This window comes from Chrysochloris asiatica, unplaced genomic scaffold (assembly GCF_000296735.1).
Source record: "Chrysochloris asiatica unplaced genomic scaffold, ChrAsi1.0 scaffold00280, whole genome shotgun sequence".
Classification (NCBI taxonomy): Eukaryota; Metazoa; Chordata; class Mammalia; order Afrosoricida; family Chrysochloridae; genus Chrysochloris; species Chrysochloris asiatica.
In genome coordinates this window covers 3,109,914-3,131,008 of record NW_006408798.1, presented here as the reverse complement: position 1 = coordinate 3,131,008, position 21,095 = coordinate 3,109,914, and the positions used below count along the sequence as shown (strand labels likewise).

Genomic DNA, 21,095 nt, shown 5'->3' with positions numbered 1-21,095 from the left:
TGAACTGCAAGGGCAGCGATTCAAGTTTACCAGGTTCTTCTAGGAAACCCTATACAGGGTCGTTATGGGTCAGAACTGACTCAGCCGAACAATAACAACATCCTAAACTTAAAAAACAAACAAACAACTGTTTTTCTTTAAAAAAGGAAAAAGTAATTATGTGAATGGTTAAAAAAATCATTGTACAGAGAGTATCAGAATAAAGAGTAACACTCTACAATCTTTACAGTCTGACCACTCTTAAATAGTAGCCACTTTTGGATATCTTTCAAGAAAAATAGACTCTTATGTAACAGTACATAAGTCTCTCCTATTTAAAAAATAACAAAAATGGACTAGAAGACTTAGATGGTGCTTGGCTACCTTACCTACACTCTGAAAGGTTTCACACTAGGAGGTCCTAGAGTATAAGAATTGTTGTTGTTGTTATGTGCTGTGGAGTTGGTTCCGACTCATAGTGACTCTGCACAGGGTTTCCGAGGCTGTAAATCTCTTTACGGGGGCAGAAAGCCTCATCTTTCTCCTGCAGAACAGCTGGTTGTTTTGAACTGCTGACCCTGAGGTTAGCAGTACCGATTCGCAACCACTACGCTACCAATTTGTAACCACTACACTACACTACACTTCCAATAGTATGGGACAAAACTCAAAATAATTAAACCATATTACTGGTCTGATGGAGTCCTGTTATGGCACTGTGAGTTAATGCACTAGACTGCAAATTCGTTTGAACTGCAAGGTCGGTGGTTCAAGCTTACCAGCTGCTTCTTGGAAACCCTACTCAGGGTCACTATGGATTGGAACAGACTCAACGGCAATAAACAGCAACAACAACCACTGGTCTGATAGAAACTGGTAGAATCTCCAAGACTATGGCCCTTAGACATCTTTATGGCCTAAAATTGAACTTCATCCCCATTTCTCAACTTTCAGCCAAATGATTATTATTGTTGCTAAGTGCCATCAAGTTGGTTCTGACCCATAGCGACCCTGTATAGAGTTTCCAAGGAGCGGCTGGTGAACTTGAACCTCCACCCCTGCAGTTCAAGCAGACTTTGCAGTCTAGTGCATTAATCCACAGCGCCACACGAGGACTCTAGCCAGATATGATTGGCCTATAAAGTAAACAATAGCAACAGGGAGGTACTCCTTAGCTGTCAACCTCTCAATATCACAAGGACAGCGTTTGCCCAGAGATAAAACTCAGAAGGCAAGAAGAGATGGGAAAGAAGGATAAATAGAAACTGTAAACATTGGGAGAAAGTGGGAAGAATGCTGTTACATTGTGAGGATTGCAATCCATGTCATAAAACATAATTTGTATGAATTGCTGAATGGAATACCAGTTTGCTCTCTAAACCTTCACCCAAGTCACAATATAAACAATTTTCTTTAAATGTCAAAATGGGATAATAAAAACACCAGACTGCAGTCCAAGCCTTACTTTTTTCACATAAATATCTTAGTTATTAACTATTTCTTATAAATTATGAAGGTAACACTCGATTTTAAATGTTTATTAAAAGAAAGTATACCAAATAGAAATGTATAATAGTTGAGTGATTTATCAGAAGGCATGCATCCCTAAAGTCATATAGTAGTAGAGCACAAGCAGCTCCCCAACAGCTTTCTTAGAACTGCTCTCAGTCACTGCCTTCTTTGGTTCTCCTGGCTTTCTTTATACTTTTTCACCTATGTACACTCGGCAATATTCTAGTATTACTCTGCTTGTTTAATTTTATATAATATGAACCACATAATATGTATTTTTTTGTTTTGCATTATGTTTGAGATTTATATATGTTGTTACATGTAGCAGGAGTTTGCCTTTTTAAAAAAAAATTCCTGTGTAATAATTTGATTGTATAAATATACCACAGTTTGTCTATTCCATTCTACAATTAATGGGTATTTGGATGATATCCTTTTGATAGTGTTTATGAATAATGTTGCTGTGAACATTCCTATATATGTCTGTTAGTATATATGGGAATACATTTCCCTTGGGTATATTGCTAGGAGTGAACTTACCAGTGTTATTAGTTTAGATTCCCACCAGCAAGGGTATAGTATTTCCTGATTTGATATTGTCACAGTATATCTTTATTTTAATTGCTTCCTGTAAGTTTCACAATGGGAGTTATTTATTCTTGGTTCCAAACTACATAGAAAACCAAATTAAATTTCTAGCTCTTCTTTCAGTAATATATATTGCAATACATGTAATGCCTTAAAGTATCTTTTGGGGAACAGAACTACAATAATTGAAAGATAACTCAAATTATTGCAGATTTTTGAAATTCTTTTCTAATTATGGAAGTAATAAATCTTTACGAATTTCAATAATATAGAAGTGAACAAAACAAGTCGTGAACATTTCTACAATGGGGCTATCTGTTAAAACATGGAATAAAGATAAAGGAGTGTACTGCAAAAATTACATGACTTCAGAAAAATGGTAAATGACGTTTTGACAGGGTCATTTGATACATCAGTGTATGTCTCGTGAGTAAAAATGTTTCACTTCAGGTGATAAATGTTCAACTCCTACACGAATTTGGGGATTTTTTTCTTAGATGACCAGTTTTATGCATGCACTATTTTTTTTTTTCTTTCAACTTGTTATTGTGAAGGTTTAAAGAGCAGATCATCAGTTTTACATTCAACAAATCATATATTTTGCTTTATTGCATGGTTGCATTCCCCTCTTTGTACCAGCAGTTAGCAGTGTTTACCTCTATTCACTTTATCTATTGTATTTCTGCCTATGTCTCCCGCTATTTTCATCTTTCCTCTGCTAACCTCCCTCTTGTATATATCTGCCTTGTCACCCATATTAACATGTCTGCCATCTAGCCTGTGAATAATTTTTTCTCTTCTCCCAGTAACCATCATAGATTGTTTCTTTTCTTTTTTCAATTACAAGTTTTATTTTGAGGTTTACTTGGAAGAATATCAGTTTTACAGTCATCCTATTGTATTTAATTTCATTGCAATGATTACAGTCCCCTCCATTCATCATCAGATAACCAAAGAGTACACCCCACAGGCCCGACCCCCTGCACACAGCCCCCTCCCTCCCTGAGTTCATTGTCCCCAGCTGCTCCATCTGTCCATGTCATCATCTCTGCCTGCATCCCTCTGTCTCTGCCTCTCTGGGTAGGGTTCCTTTCTCCACTCTTTTCACTTGATGGTCCCAAGGACCTCTGCTCCTGGGTTGCAAAATCAATCACTCCCTCCTTTTGTCAAAAAACATCTACCTCTATATTTCCTACCCTCACAGTCAGTCCTGATGAAAATTATTCACATGAGGCTTTCTACTCCCGTAAGGATTTACACCCTTGGAAACCCTGTACAGGGTCGCTATGGGTCGGAACTGACTTGACGGCACTTAACAACAACAACATTGTACCACAAGAGTCTTATCCCCATTTCCTTTCACCAGCCCCAGTCCCAACAGATTGGAAATCATTCAGTGGAGATTCTACCTTCCCCCGCCCTGTCTGGAATTAGGCTCCCTCTTGAAAGCTTGTAAGCCAGTCACTTCTTGCCCCGCCCGCATTTTGGGTAGCCGATGTCTAAGTTGCCCATCCCTGTCAACCCTGTGTACCGAGGGATTAGGAATGATCCTCACTGTAAAGATTTTTCCCTTTTTTGAGCTATTACATCCATAAGTATAGGTAAAGTTCATCAAATTATAGCAGGTTACTCTTTTTTCCCCCCCTCTTCTTTATTTTTCTTGTCGAGTTCTTATCACCCAGTCATCAAAGCCAGTTCAAGTGGGTACTGTCTGCAAGTATGGGTGTTCTTGTGCATCTCTCCCCTCACTTCATATTAGCTGGATGCATCACTCTCCACTCTAGTACTCTGTGGCATTGTCACTGCCTCTGGGCCTAGGAGTGCCCAGGTCTTGCTGTACTGCTGGACATCCAGGTCTCTACCTGGGTTCACAGGGGTCTATTGAATGTGGTTGGACTTAGCTCCCAACTTCATTGCTGTTTTTCCCCCTCTTCCCCTTAATCGGTGATCAGTATGGTCACTAGCCAGACCACCTACCTGCTCATGTATTCCCCTTGAGTCTCAGTCTTGGGAGGGGGTTTGCTCTGAGGAGTCCTGACCACTTGCCTTGATAGCTCCTGGGTGAACATCTTACTTGTTCTTGTAGTAATCAATCAGACTGCCATTTTTGTTTCGGATTTTTCCTGCTGGTCTTTCTTTCACAAAGTATCTTCTGTTCGTCTGACCACTCTAGGGTGGTCTACTTGTCCTTTCCAGTGGAAATTTCCTACCTCAGACCATTCTGGATGGGGTTCTGGATTCTACCTATGGTCTTATGACATGTAAAGGCTCCACAGGAAGCCTCTTTCACTGGGCAACTTATATCCATCCCCCTTTAAGGTATTCCAATCAGCTGTAGGCTGAAGACGGACTTACAAGCTTTCTGTAGTGATATTCTAATTATTCCTTTCTTCCCCCCCCACCTCTAGTGTCTGTTTTACAGTGGAAGGCAAGGGAAACCAAGATTCAAAAGACATCTAGGCATCTTAACATTATATTCCCTCTTTTACTCCTTCAAACCATGCCTCAAACCCTGTATACCTGAGCCATGTTGTTCCATGGTTGTGCATACCTCATCATTTACCTCTGTCCCACTTAACCCATGTGAACCTGCCTAACTGTTCTCCCATCAGCCTTGTTCTTCCATTCCCCTCCCCCTTCTTGTGTCTGTCCCCCTTCCGCCCCCCATCCAGCATCCAAGCTATCCTGTGTCTATTCCCTACCTTGTGCTCAATTTTTCCCTCCCTCCTTCCCTCCCCTCCTCTCATCCTATACATCCTGGTGATCAACAAATATATATATATATAATTCCCCCCCCCCCGCTCTTTTAGGGTGGGTTTTTTTTCTTAGTCTTTTACAATAATGGTCCTATGCAGAATTTCTCCTTTTGTGACTAATTTCACTCATCATAATGTCCTCAAGGTTCATCCATGTCATGTGGTGGCTTGCGGCTTCCTTGTTGTTCTTCAAGGTAGCATAATATTCCATTGTGTGTATGTACCACAGTTTGTTTATCCATTTTTCAGTTGATGGGCACTTAGGCTCTCTCCATCTTTTTGCTATTGTAAATAGTGCTTCTATGAACATTGGTGTGCATCTATCTACTCACGTTATGGCTCGTATTTCTTGTGGGTAAATACCAAGTAGAGGAATTGCTGGATCATAAGGTATTTCTATTTCCGACCATCTGAGGACGCTCCATGCTGCTTTTCAGAGAGGTTGAACCATTTTGCAATCCCACCAACAATGTAGGAGGGTCCCAGTCTCTCCCCATCCTCCCCAGCATTTATTGTCCTCTGCTTTGTTGATCTTTGCTGTTATTGCTGGTCTGAGATGGTATCTCATTGTTGTTTTGATTTGCGTCTCTCTGATGGCTAGTGATCGATCGTGAACGTTTCTTCTTATGTTTGTTGGCTCTCCGGATCTCTCCCTTGGTGAAGTGTCTGTTCATGTCCTGTGCCCATTTTTTAATTGGGCTGTCTTTTTCTTGTGGAGGTGTTGTAGTTTCCTATATATTTTAGAAATAAGTCCTTGTGTGATGTGTTGTTGCAAAAGATTTTTTCTCAGTCTGCGTGTTCCCTTTTTACTCTTTTGGTGAAGTCTTTTGATGCACACGAGTTTTTAATTTTTAGTATGTCCCATTCATCTATTTTGTCTACTTTTGTTTGTGTCAGTATATGCCCTGAATTATAACCCTCAACATTTGTCCCTATTTTTTCATTGATGACCTTCATAATTTTGGGATTCACATTTAGATCTTTAATCCATGCTGAGTTGGTTTTTGTTTAGGGGTTGAGGTAAAGGTCTTGTTTCAGTCTTTTGCATATCACTTTCCATTTCTGCCAGCAACATCTGTTAAAGAGACTATCTCCTCCCCAAGATTGTTTCTTTAATCAAGAACACCCCCCCATTTATTTATTTATATATATTTTTTAACTTCTTTTACAAACATTGATTTCTATTTGTTCTTTTTGTGATTGACTAACTTCACTCAAGGAGCTCTGGTAGTGTAGTGGTTATGAACCGGGCTGCGAGCCACAAGGTCAGCAGTTCGAAACTACCAGCGGTTCCACGGGAGAAAGATGAGGTGGTCTGCTCCCGTAAAGATTTACAGCCTTGGAAACCCTGTGTAGGGTCGCTATGAGTGGGAACCGACTCCACGGCACATAACAACAACAACTTCACTCAGCTTGATGTCCAGGTCCAACCGTATTGTAAGCTGTTTTACAGATTTACCGTGAGTCTTTAATCAGGACTCCTGGTATGGCATTGTAGAATAGCACTGAACTGCGAACCACAAGATTGGCAGTTCAAGCCCACCAGCTGCTCCTCAGAAACCAAGTTGCTATGAGTCAGAACTGACTCGACAGCACTAAACCGCAGCAACAACAGTTGTGTATATGTACCAAAGTTTGTTTAGCCATTCTTCTTTTGATGGGTATTTAGGCTTTTTCCATCTTGTTGATATGTCTCTTGTAGCCAAAATATTGGAGGATCTTGTTTTCTTATCCTCTGTATGTCTCTCCCCACCCCACCCCTAACCCTCACTCCCCACTTTACAATTAAGCACACTCATGCAAGCTTGTAATCCTGCCACTTCAGGCCATTGTAGGCCCTACCCCACCCTCAGTTTTTGATAGCCAGTGCTAAATTTCTTGTCCCTATCAACCCTGGTGTGGTGCTGCAGGTTAATGTGCTGGGCTGCAAGGTTGGTGTAAACTGCAAGGTCGGTGGTTCAAGCTCACCAGCTGCTCCTCGGAAACTCTATACAGGATCGCTATGGGTCGGAACCGACTCAACGGCACTTAACAACAACAAAATCAAGCCAGTATGCTGAGGAAACAATGTTGTTTTGAGTCATGTAGCATACACTCTTACACACAGTCTTCCTAGTGTTCTGATGGCAAATGCTTCATGAGGTTTCTTAGTATTTTGCCCAGACAAATTAGAGTGAAATCCAAATTTAAAAGAACCCTTATAGTCCCTTAGTTTTTTCAGAGCTGCACCCAGGATTAGGGTATTCTGCAATATAGCACTATAAATAGGGCAGCTAGAGGAATGACTATGTTTTCATTTTCATGAAACTTTGGATCTCCATTCTTTTTTCCTGTTGCTTTGTCTTTAAAGTGAAACTGTAGCTTTTCCTTATAGTGATTTACTGAGGGAAAGAAAAAAATGCTCAGTAGGTAATACCAAGAAACACATTTGAGACTGAGCAGTTTTACCTTGAGTCAGAATAGCATTTGTTTAATGTTTGTTGCATGTGCAAATGAACTATGGAGTCCTTGTTGCTGTATAGCATTTCAGAAGAGGAAATAGGGTAATTTTACCTAATGTAGGCAGGCTTGGAAGAGATGAGATAATAGACATGAGACTTGAGTCTAAATATGTAGATACCTAAGTTAGACATTAACAATTAAGACAATTATTTGCTATCGTCATCATGACTATTGTAAGTAGGGTGACCATGTATTTTAATATCCAAATGAAGACATTTGTTAAAATTTATGTGAAGCTGGGACATAGAATATAAACCATGGACTGTCCCAAGTAGACCAGAACATATTGTCACTCTAATTAAAAGGGACTTTATTTGTTCTATCACTTGTTGGAAATTGTTTGCAGATCATCTTAAATAGATGTTCTGTCCCCAACACCAATCAACTATATAATAGCACAAAAGTTAGATCACAAAGTAGGAGTAATTATTCAATGTAAATTTATGCGTTCTTCTAAAATATATTTTAGGCTACAAACCAAGGGTCAAAATTCAAAGACCGTCGACTACAAATATCATGGCACAAGCCCAAGGTACCATCTATATCCACTGAGACCGAGGAAGAGGAAGTCAAGGAGGAGGTAAATTGAATGATTCAAAATGAACTGAAAGAGATAATCTGCCAATTATATATTTTTCTTGGCATTAAATGTTGTTAAGTGCCGTCAAGTCGATTCTGACTTATAATAACTCTTTCTGGGGTTTCCAAGGTGGCTTTGAATTGCCAACCTTACAGTTTAAATCGATCTTGTAATCCAGTGTATTATCCTGCAGTGTCATACCAGAACTCCTACTGGGCTTATTGTCTTCAGGTATTTATGAGCCTTTTTTTTTTTTTTTTTAATTTGCATTCATTTAGACTATGGGTTATAGAAAAAAACTCTTTTTTTTTTGATAAATGAGGAGAAGTATTACTTGAATGAATTAAATTTTAACCATGAATAATAGACTTGAGTTTATTTTTCTTACTGTACAATTGTTTAAAATGAAATGTGCAGAAGTTGAAAATGAAAATGAAGACAGAAAACTAAAGATTATAAATACCTAGTAATCAGCTTCTTGAAATATATGAATATTCATTTCATATTTTTACTGTTTTATTAATTGGTTTATAAAAATCAACATTTGGTCTGCATTGCCAACTATTTTTGATTCACAATTTCAGTTTTAAAAGATGTTTAGCATTTATGGTTATTTAATTGTCCTCTAACTGAGAATTTCCATAACAAAAGCAGATACACCCCCTTTTTTAAAAGAAAAATCTTGGTGTTTTGGTAATATTTGTAGATAATTTTACTTTGTATAAAATTTTTATATAAGTTAGCATGCTGTAAGATAAGCATTGGACCACAAGGTTGATTCGAACCATAAGGTTCGTAATTCAAGCCCACCAGCCACTCTTTGGAAACCCTATACAGCAAGGGTCTGGGACCTTTTTTCTGCCAAAATTAACAGCATCATTTGCAGCCCTACAAAATTATCAACATAAAAATTAGCCTGCTGTATTTAGTCAAACATTTAATTAATGCACCCTTAACGTGATGGCTTGTTGTTATGTGCCGTGGAGTCAGTTCTGACTCATAGAGACCCTGTACAGGGTTTCTGAGGCTGTAAATCTTTACAGGAGCAGAAAGCCTCATCTTTCTCCTGCGGAACACCTGGTAGTTTTGAACAGCTGACCCTGAAAGTAGCAGCCCAATTCGTAACCACTACGCTACCAGACTTCAGTTATATAGAGTCTCTATGAGTTGAAACTGAATAGTACTTAATAACAACATACCATATTAAAGTTAGTATAATCACCCCTCCCAAAGAGTTTGGATAATAAAAGTTAGAAGTTTGCGAGTAGTCATTTATTTACATTTTTAAGTTAATGGACTATAATAAAATAAATAGATTACATCTTTTTGTTTCTCATATTAGACATCCATATTTTATTTCATTTTTCTGGTGATGTTAGAATAGAATTCTTGTCCTATTAAAAATAGCAGAATCAGCAATGGGGAGGAGAATTTATATGTACAAATAATTTTTATTTTGCTCTGATTATAGCAGTTGGAGTCCTGGTGTGGTGTTAATAGGATAAACACTGGGCTGTTAACCACAGGTTGGTGGTTCAAATCCAGCATCCGCTACTCTGAAACCCTATACAAGGTTGCTATGAGTGGGAACCATCTCAGCAGCACTTAAGGATCGACTGGTGGGTTTGAACCTCTGACCTTGCAGTTCAGACCAACTTTGCAGACCAGTGTGTTTTCCTGAAGTGCCACACCATGTTGTTGTTAAGTGCCGTCGAGTTGCTAAGATCATAGAGGGTTTCGCACTTGTAAATCCAGCCTGGGCTTTGTATACCAATTATTCTATTTTTCCTTTGATTAAAAGTATTTTATTTAACATTTTTGTATCACTAAATTTTTCTTTCACTTTCTTTAGGAAACCGAAACCTCAGATTTGTTTTTGCATGACGATGATGATGAAGATGAAGATGAATATGAGTCACGTTCATGGCGAAGATGAAATCTGATGCGAGCTGTATAATTTTTAGGAATATTGTTTAGAAGAACAACTTTTTAAAATTATTTAAAGACGTCAATGAGCCAAAAATGTTTTTTTATTTTTCTTTTCAACACAGTAGTTTAAGGACAGCAAGTTTGCTATTTAAACACATCTCATAACTGTACATGATATTAAAGCACCAAAGGCCTAGTGACTTTTAAACAGTTGTGAAGATCCACAGGAAAGACATGGATAATCTCTAGAGCCTTATTTCCCACACCACCTGTTTTTGTTGCTATTGGTGTTGGATTATGATGTAAATGACAGGGTGTTCAGAAATTTTATTTTGGGTTATAATATGCTGATAAAATCTCATTAAATGTCAAAATTGCCTGAATCTCTTAACTCTCAGCTATTATGGATGTTTTGTCTGACAGTAGGAGCTATTTTAAATTAAAATACCCTTTTGCTTTTGAGAGTTATCTTGGAAGAAAAGTAAAATTTCTTTTTTATTTTTTTAACTGGAGGAGCCCATTTTGTATTGAGTCTAAATTTTTTTCAGCATTTTGTGTGTGTGTGTGACAGTACTATTTCAGTGTGGATCACAGCAAATTCCTCACACTCAGATGCTTCTAGGTAAAAGCCATTAGTTCCCTTCTGGTTTTTTTCTCTCATCACAGTAACTCCTGGACTTACCTTGCTACCGAATCACTGGTTTGCTGTGATGCTTGGAGAGCATTGGTTCAAGTTGTCCTTTTTTTTTCAACATTCTCAAAATGCAAAAGACTTTTACTAGTTATCCCTTTCTTGTCCCACCCCACTTTCTTTCCCCAATCCTTTTATTCATAGGCCTACGTACCCATTATTATAGTGACTCATTTGGGCCACCAAAAGCCAATCCCAGTGAAAGGTTTGAATCAGTACCTTAATAAATAAGTGCTATATTTAGAATAATGGAAGGATTATTTTTGGGGGTGGGGGTGCCACTGACTTTTTTTTTTAACTTCAGTTTCGTTATAGTTATACAAAATGGTTTCAAAGGATATGAAACTCTTTTTCTAAATTTAAGCTGTGATGGTTAGGTGGCTGGTAGTGGGGCTGTGGGTGGGATAGAGGGATGGGCATACTAGAAATAAATGAGAGTCCTAACTTGACTCTAATCAGACGCCCATATATTTTCATAATTTTGTAGCTTGTTGCTATCCATAAACATACACATCCTTCAGTAAACAATTTCCTTCACTGTGTGCATTTTTACTGTACACTGTATAGAGTAGATTATCTGTTAAGTAAAATATATATGTAAATTTATGTCCTTGTGTTCTGAATGTTAGATGGAAAAGTAGAGGAGCAACACTACACTGTACTGACCCCTGGGGAACTAAAGTGATTCATGTACATAGAATGCCACTTTTTCAAGGATATACACATCTGTGTTTTTATAAAAGTGTAGTGTGAACATTTGAAATTACCTGTTGGCTTCAGAAGATTCTTGGTGATCACTATATCAAGGATTTTATTTCCTGAGGTAAAGACTGTTTCTCAAAATAGAAACTATTCACTAAGAAACTTAAAACCATCAGGACTCTAGATTTACTTAGTTATAAGACGTTAAATCCCACATTCTGATCATCTGTTTTCTTTTTTGGAATGATGTCTCAAACCAGGATCATTTTTAAGTTCATATAATTTTTTCTTCATATACAATAAGGACTTTTTCTTTCTAGGTTATTATATTATTTCTGATAACACTGAAGCTAAAATAAGCTTAGAAAAGAAGAAAAACACAAGAATGGGGTACCTAGAATAAGCAGTCTTGCTCCATCCTCCTCCATCATCTCTAATGAAATTTTCTTGATGTCTGTGGCTCAGTCAGTATATATTTTGAAAGATTTATTGTGGTGAATATTTTGAGTCCTGACAGTTTAAACGTGATAGAGGGAACAAAGGATTTATATATTTTTTGTACAAAGTTTTTTCTTAAACTGTATAATTTTGTAAATAATTTGTTTTTTTTTTTGCTTTGTTTTGTTTTTTTGTTTTGTTTTTGTTTTTTTGTGTACTAAAACTACCAGCGTATAGATTTCAATAAGAATTGTTGTATTTTTGTATTTGGAAACTGAAAATTACAGTAAATTAATGGAACTGTAAGAAAATTTTCAGTACACTGACAGTTCATCCGAATGAAATTCCTTTTCATATGATTTTTTAACCTCAAAATTGACATCTTATTATCCTCTCAATAGAGAGTTGACGATTTGTTTGATTTTTTAGTTATTTGGTGGGTAGGAGGGGGAAAGAATGAGAGAAAGGTGTTAAGGTGAAGAACAGACTGTTTCATTAAGTTTGAAATCCTTTGTGTGAAACTTTGTTTTCCTTATACTTTAGGACTAAAATAGTTAAGAAGTGCCATTTCTAAGAATTTCAAAACTTGTCTTACCGTCAAAAATGAGTTTAAAATATGGATTAATTCTAATACTAGAAAATTTAAGTGCATATTAGCATAATACAGTTACATATAAATGTTCCCCCCCCTTTGAGATTTGTAACATGCACCTTCAAAATCCTCAAGTGTTAAAAGAGTTTGTCTTAAAAACAAAAACTACCATGACTTACTTTCTTGACATCTTCACTTACAGAAATAACGTAAAGAATTTGAGGCTAATTCTGCTGTTCTTCTATATAACATTTGAGGCATCTTTATGAACAATTGATTAACAATAGCAAAAAAAAAAAAACATATCAATCCATCTAGATGAGCTGATTTACTAGTGGATTATTGCCCATATTTTAAAAGGTAACTCCAGGAAAGTGCAGAATTTCCCTCAGTTTCCTCATGTTGTAACATTGGGAAAACATAGTTACCAGCTAAGAAGGTAATTGGAAAACATGGTCCTGTTACAGTGAAAACAGTCCATGGTGTTGGATCATTATTTCAAAATGAAGGAAAAAATCATGTGAAAAGGAATTAGTGGTTCCTCTTGATGTATAGAATGCCTGTATTATAGTTTTTACAAAATTGTGAACTTGTGTAATAGTATAATAGGAGATATTGTTGAATTTCTAACTGTTTATACATTTAAATTCATATATGTAATGTTTGTTTTATCGATTACAATCTGAATTTCTAAGAAGCATGTTGACTTTTGCAATAAAGATGCAATATGGAATGGTTCACAATTGAAAAAAAAAAAAGAAAAGAAAAAGTATTATGAATTTAAAATAATTTGGAAAATTTATGAACCATTCCAAAAATTATAACAATCACCAAAAGAGCTGTAATTCTGACTTGTTCTGGAAAGAAAGAATATGTATGTATGTTTGCTTGTGAGAATGAGAGAGTAGTGGGTATGTATGTGTGTTTTATGTTGGGTCCATGTGCATGAGAGAATGTCATTCCATATGAAGTTGGTTTCTGAAACCATTGACCATTAAATATTCATATGTAACTTTTGTAACAAGTAGTTTTGAGGCTCAAAGAGAAGGGTATTTAAGTGTTGCTTAAAAGTAACCTCTGATAGCCACTTTTTTTGTTGTTCATGGATGGGCCTTGGTATCTCAGGTTGTTGTTATGTGCCGTGGAGTCGGTTCTGACTCATAGTGACCCTGCACAGGGTTTCCAAGGCTGCAAATCTTTACGGAAGCAGAAAGTCTCATCTTTCTCCCGCAGAACAGCTGGTAGTTTCAAACTGCCGACCTTGAGGTTAGCAGTCCGATTCATAACCACTACGCTACCAGAGCTCCTTAAGATATAAAACAAAAATGTATGAAAGCAAGTGTTTTAATGTTACCTTAAGGAAATCCATTATGCCTGCCAACAATCTTAAGCAGAATAGAGAAAAGGGAAAGAACAACTTGAAGAGATAACCTAAAGATGTTTTCATTCTGAATGTGAAAAATATTTGTGAGGAATAACAGAAGAAAATGATCTTACATACTAAAGATTTGGGGCGATGATGAGAGAGAGAAAGGAGTTATATAACTTGCGCTCCTATTTTCTCTTTATTAAAATTGTATTTTTTGTAAAATTCCCCTTTAATTACGCATTTTCAAAGAAAAGCAGTTCTTTAAATTCCAGCTAATTCAGGAAAATACTGATGAATGGGAGTAAATTTCATTTACATTCTTTTCAAGTACATTTATTTTCCTTTTATAATTTGAGTAGAGGCAAATAAGTGGTGTGTTACCATTTGTTTCAAGTGTTTTTGTTGTTAAGTGCCATCGAGTCGATTCTGACCCACAGTGACCCTGTATAGGGTTTCCTAGGAGCAGCTGGTGAGCTTGATTGAACCACCGACCTTGCAGTTCAAACGGCTTTGCAGCCTGACGCATTAATCCACAGCGCCACACTAGGACTCCATTTGTTTCAAATAGATCTTAATATACATTTCTGGGACCTTATTGGGGGGCAGGCATAATTCTGTGTTAAAGAGCATAGTTTTATTAAGAGTAACAAAAAATGTTTTACTGAAATTGAACTCTTATTAAAAATTGTTTTTATGTGATATTTTTACTGATTTTATGTATTTTATGCAGAAGCCAAGGGTAGATTTCGAATCATAAGTCTCTGCCTAGTCTAGTTTGGGTCTAATTATATATTACACACAAGATACACAGATGGTTGGGTGTGATTATTGTGAATGAAAGAGTTGCTTTTAACCAACTGGGCAGCATCTTGCAGGACAGAACTGTCCATTTTTTATCACTTTTAGTTTCTAAAGATGTACTTTGAAGGGTCCAAGCAACACTAGCTTTTTAAAGTTATATACTGATGCTGCGCATTGATGAAACACCTTTATGTACTTATGTTAATGACTGTTGACAGGTGATCTCCTTTCAACAAGATCATCTACCATTTGACCTTTAACTGGTCCTGTGATCACCCTTAGGTTAACTAAACCATTCTAGCATTCTGTGATAGGTGATTTGATACAGGTGGAATTAAGGTCAGACTAGCATTTAATGATTGTAAGATATTTGTAGTTCGAGTATACTCTTAATAATGTTTTACCAATTTTTAATTTTTATCATTACTCACACATAGTAAACATTGCTTGTTACTTTTTGTTTGTTTTTATGCTATACCTTCTTTGAAAGATGAGCAAGTGAAGAAGACAGCCTACTAGCTTGATGTGTAGAAAAGCAAACCTGAATTTTAATTTTATTTTTTTTATAAAACTTCAGTATTTTAGCCACTTCTTAGAGTCTTACAGCTGTGATTTGTTGTTAGGTACCATCAAGTTGGTTCTGACGCACAGTGACCCTCTACAGGATTTCTGAGGAGTGGCTGTGGGTTTGAACCACCGACCTTGTGGTTTGCAGTCCAATGATTATCCTACCGTGCCACACCCGGACTCCTACTTTGACATAGTGATCCGTTAGTTTTTAAAATTGTACTTGGAATTAACTGGAATGGTTTAGGAATTGATCAAAATTATTTTTTTACTCAACTCTTTGAGGGAAAGTAGTGATGGAAATAGACTTTACATTATGTAATTAAATTAAGGTCTTAACATTGTTTAGTAAATACCTTACAAAGATACTGTTTTAAGTGCCTTCAAGTCAGACGAGTCCTACTCAGAGCCACCTGTATGGGGTTTCTGAGGCTTTGAATCTTCACGGGAGCAGAAAGCTGGTGGACTCAAACTGAGGACCTGGTGGTTCGAAGTCAAGTGCTTATCGTATGGAGCCATTATGCTCCCTTACAAAGATGAGTGTCTTTATTAATAGTTTTCTAAAGTAATTGTTGTTTTACCTATAGGATAGACAGCTGCTGTTAGAAGATAACTGGTAAATGTCTTTGAACTTTAAGCTAAATTAGGTAGTAAGAGATGAATACAGACTTTGTCATATTAGTTGGTATCTTCCAGATGCTTTTCGTTTCAAGACAGATTGAAATTCACATATTCAGTTTGAATTATATGTAAAGTAAACATGTACTCCTGCAAAATCCATTGAGGTTCCTAAACTTCAATAAAGGTTCTGGAACCCTTTGATAAAGTATTATTTATTTATTTTGGGATTCAATTTTTCAACATTTAGAGCCTGTAGGGGGCTCCAGAAGGCAAAATTTAGTCGGCTTTTGAGTAGTAACAACATATTCTACTGTAACTCAATGAGAAATATGTTTCTCACTATACAATATACCAAACAAAATTTTTATAAAAATAATGCCAATAGGCACTTGATACTTTCATTTTTATTTTGTACTATTAGAACTCTGGTCAGGACCTACCAATTGATTTTTACAAGTGCACTAGCCTCTTGAGTTGCATAGTAAATTGCATTTTCAAACTACTTTTGTTTTTTTTTCACTATGCCATAATCCATACTGTTGTCAGTATAAAATGATCTAAAACTATCTTCTGTATATTATTTTGTTTGGAATCTGAAGTTGACTCTTATTCTTAAATTTTAGTCTAAAAGTTAATATCATTTGTGTGTCCACTTAGCTGATTACTTGATGTCTTGAAAATGGAGACTTTTATAGTTCATAATTTTATTGTGAGTGGTTTTTAAAACTTGAGTTTTTAAAACTGTGAGTGACTTAAAACTTGCCTACAGTCTGTAAGTTTTTTTCCTCAAGTAAAGATGGGATATCTGTATATATTAGTGCTACATAAAATTCAAGGCACTCTGCAGAAAATATTTTTTAAAGACCTGCCCATGAAGTACATACAACTACAATTACCCAGTGTCTATAAATCATTAAGAGATTATTTAGCTTAGGCTAATTTTTCACATAGTTTTAGGGTTCACCTTAAGCTTTCATTAATCCAAAACAAACCAATTGTGGTATCTTAAAAAATTGTACATACGCCAACATTATGTCATTTAAAGCCACCCTTTTCTAAAGCATACTCCTACAAATTTGAAAGAAATGAGATAAAGTGAACTTCTCTATAAAAACCTACCTATCCTTGCTATTTACACTAATCTCAGGCAAGTATGTCAATTACAGCTTCACATGCTCAAACTGCCAGTTTCTGTCAAGATTAAGATTTGTCATGTTGATGAGAACGTTGTGAAATCTTCCGAAATCAACAAGAAAATATCAAGTCTACAATGGATAAAAACAAGCATTAATGGAAATGAAAGTTACTTGAAATTTTGAGTATTAACTATCCTCTTATCCATATATATTCCTTTTGGGAATTCTTATACAATAAAATCTCTTTTCTGCAGTACAAGGGTACCAAACAAATATTTTCAATTAAACTTACTGATAATTTTAAGCTACTCACTTTTTAAAGATAATAACCAGCACATATTGAATGCAGACTGCTGAACTGAGTAGCTTGCCTGCATTATCTGACTGCCCTTATTCAACTTTGAGAAAACTGAACTTTAGACAGATGAAATGACTTGATTACACAACCTGGAGTGGTGAGATCAGGATTTGAACGTAGCTCTGATTTCAGAGATCATCTCTTAACCTCTGTGCTCTACTGCTTCTAATGGAATATTGCAAGTCAGTAGAATGTCACTGGTCTTTTTTATTAGTGTCTGTCAAATAGTACCATTCTGACTCCATCTATCTCATCTGCCTTGGATTGGAGCCAGGCTCCCTTGGGGAGTAACTGGTTTTAGGTAGCATATTGGAAACCATAGAGAACAGTGTTTATTTATGCTAATTTGTGAGGAAACATTTTAAAGTAATAATTTTCTGTGACCTCCACAGTGTACAGCCAGCCAATTTGATACATTTTACAATAATTTGGCTATTTCATAACCTATGTTTATTTTATTTTCAATTTTATCTTAACTTTTCCCTGTGGCAAACTGAATTATGATAATCTTGCAGTATTTCTACCTTGCTTCTTTGTGTTTTTCAATATTTCTAGTGCCTTCTTTTTAACCTTGGCATTAGAAAAATCATATTGTACATAAATAAGTTTACATGCTTTAATGTTTTCATATAGTGTACTGAATTTTCTAGGCAGAAAGTGCTGAGAATAGCAGGTTCGTTTATAGTTATGTTTATGCTATAGATTTTTAAAAAGATTTTCCCTAAATAAAGCAGATGTTCATGTCATTGTTATGTTTATACAGTTATTTGATTTTTACATGTTCAGATTTCTTATTTTAGTAATGTCATTCCATATCCTTGTGACTTTCTAATTTTAGCTAGCTATTTTGGCAACTAGAAAACACTTATTGACTAGTAATGGTTATGGGAATATGGGAATAATTGTCACCTGAAAAAAAGATAATATGCATCCTTGGTGGTGTAGGGACTTTGCATTCTATAATTTGCTAAGTGCGTCGAGTCAGTTCCGACCCATAGTGACCCTGTATAGGGTTTCCAAGGAGCGACTGGTGAGCTTGAACCACTGACTTTGTAGTTCCATCGGCTTTGAAGTCTGGCGCATTAGCCCACAGCACCACACCAGGACTCTGCATTCTATGATAGCCCATCAAATAATTGTTGATAGGTGCCATCATATTGTCTCCCATCCAAAGCTACACTATGCACAGCCAAACTAAGCACTGCCTCGTCTTGTACCATCCTGACCGTTGTTATGTTTGATCCAATTGTTGAAACCACTGTGCCAATCCATCTCAGCCCTGGCAGGGGAAGAGGGGTCTTCCTCTATTTTACTGACCCTCTACTATACACAAGAACTTTCCCATGGGTTGGTCCCTTCTGAGAGAAAACATATCTGAAGAGACAAAGTCTTGCCATCTATCCTTCTAAGAAGCATTTTGGCTGTACTTTCAAGATAGATGTGTTTGTTTTTCTGGCAGTCCATGGTTCTTTCAGTATTCTTCAACAACGCCGTAATTAAAATGTATCAATTCTCTGATCTTCCTTATTCATTGCCCAGCTTTCACATGTATATGAGGTGATTGAAAAAGTACTTTGTCTCTTTAGTCCTCAAAGTGATATATGTGCTCTTTAATACTTTAAAGAGGCATTTTGCAACAGATTTGCCCAATACAATAAATCCATTCTTTGGTTTCTTCATGGCTGCTTCCATGAGCATTTGATTGTAGATCCGAGTAAAATGAAATCCTTGGCAACTTCAACAATCTGTACTCTGTTATTCATGATGTTTATTGGTCCAGTTATGTGTTTTTGTTCTCTTTACATTGTGTTGTAATCTATCCTGAAGGCAGTATTCTTTGATACTCGTCAGCAAATGCTTCATGTATTTTATGCTTACAGCAAATTGCTTCATCTGCTGAAATGAGCCTTCCTCCAATCCTGATGACACGTTTTTTCAGATAGTCTAGCTTCTCCGATTATTTGCTCAGCATACAGATTGAATAAGTAGGGTGAGAGGATACAACCCTGGCACACACCTTTCCCGATTTGAAACCACACAGTATCATCGTGTTCTGTTTGAACAACTGACTTTGTTCTATGTACTGGTCCCACTTACACAATTATCCTTCCTGTAGCATAGTCAATAAAACACAAGCATCTTTCTGGTATTCTCTGCTTTCAGCCAAGATTTATCTAACGTCAGCAATGATAGCCTTAATTTTCACATCCTCTTCTTAGTCCAGCTTGAATTTCTGGAAGTACCATGTTGTTAGTGCTGCTGCAAACTTTAAAAAAATAAAAACAAAAAAACAAAATTTGGTGTATGATATTAATGATATTGTTTGAAATTTCCGCATTTCACTGGGTCACCTTTCTTTGGAATGGGCACACATGAATTTATTCCAGTCTGCCAAATTTCTTGGCATAGACTAGTGAGTGCTCCCAGTGTTGTGTTAATTTGTTGAACCTTTTCAGTTTGTGTGCCACTGATTCCTGGAGTCCTGTTATGTGCTTGTGTCTTCAGTGCAGCTTGGACTTCTTCCTTCAGTACCATCATTTATTGATCATATGCTACCTCCTGAAATGGTTGAATGTCAACCAGTTCATTTTGGTACATTGTATTCTTTCCATCTTTTGATGCTTTCTGCATTGTTCAATAGTTTACCCATAGAATCCTTGAATCTTTCAGTACTGCATATTGAAACTTGAATTTTTTCTTCAGTTCTTTCAGCTTGAATGCTAAGCATGTTTTTCCTTTTTGGTTTTCTAACTCTAGGTCTTTGCACATTTTATTACAATACTTTGTCTTCTTGAGCAGCCTTTTGATGCTTTCTGTTCTACTCTTTTACTTTATCATTTCTTCCATTCATTTTAGCTACTTCTGGTGTGGCACTGTAGGATAATGCCCTTGATTGCAAGATCAGTTTGAATTGCAACAGACTCTCCTCAGAAACCCTGCACAGGGTTACTATGAGTCGGAACCGACTTGATGGCACTTAGCAATGCCTCTATATTCAAGAGAAAATTCCATAGTCTTCTAGCATCCACTTTGGTCTTGTCTTCTTAATGACTTTGCTTTACGCATATTTGATATTCTTGATGTCATCCCACAACTACTCTGGTCTTTGATCATTAGTTTTTAATGCGTCAGCTTTTTTTTTTTTAAGTGGTCTCTAAATCAGGTGTGATACATACTCAGATGTTTTTGGTTTTTTAATGTTTTATTGGGAGAACATCTTTACATTGATCCTGTCTTATATTGTTTCATAGCCATGGTTACAGTCCCTTCCATGCATCGTCAGCCAACCACAGGGTTACCCCGCAAGCCTGCCTCCCCACCCCAGTTGTCAGCACACAGCCCCTCTCCCTCTCTGGGTCTAAAGTCCCCAGCCACTCCATCTCTCCACATCATCATATCTGCCTCCATCTCTGGTGTCACTGCTCCTCTGGGTAGGGTCCCGCTCTCCACTCTTCTCCCTTGATGGTCCCAGGGACCTCGGCTCCTAGACTATAAATTTAATCACTCCTTTTCTTGCTACAAAATGTCTACCTTTACATTTCCAACTCCCACAAGCAGTCCTGATGACAATTATTCACTATTGTATCACAAGAGACCTGTCTGCATTTCCTTTCACCAGCCCCGCCTAGACAGATTGGATACTACTCAGTGGATATTCTACCTTCTTACACACCCTCTGGATCTAGGTTCCCTCTTGAAAGCTTGTAAGCCAGTCACTTCTTGCCTTTGAAGCTCCCCCATTTTGGGTAGCCAATGTCCAAGTTGCCCATCCCTGTCTACCCTTTATGTGGAAGGGGTGGGAATGATCCTTGCTGTAAGGATTTGTTCCCTCTTTTGAGCTACTGCATCCATAGGTGTAGGTCAAGTTCATCAAATTGTATTAGATTACTCTTTTTTCCCTCTTCTTTCTTCTTGTAGTTGAGCTCTGATCATCCAGTCATTGAAGCCAGGTCAAGTGGCTATTATCTGCAAGT

At 36.8% G+C, this 21,095-nt stretch overlaps 1 protein-coding gene across 1 annotated transcript in view; it reads left to right on the top strand.

The window, feature by feature from the left end:
• The window catches only part of RBM27 (RNA binding motif protein 27), a 145,619-nt gene extending 135,766 nt beyond the window's left edge, over positions 1-9,853 (top strand). The window contains exons 20-21 of the mRNA XM_006874510.1: positions 7,807-7,917; positions 9,770-9,853. Coding sequence (XP_006874572.1) covers positions 7,807-7,917; positions 9,770-9,853 — 195 coding nt within the window. The remainder of the gene's footprint in view (positions 1-7,806; positions 7,918-9,769) is intronic.
• Positions 9,854-21,095: the final 11,242 nt, after the last annotated feature.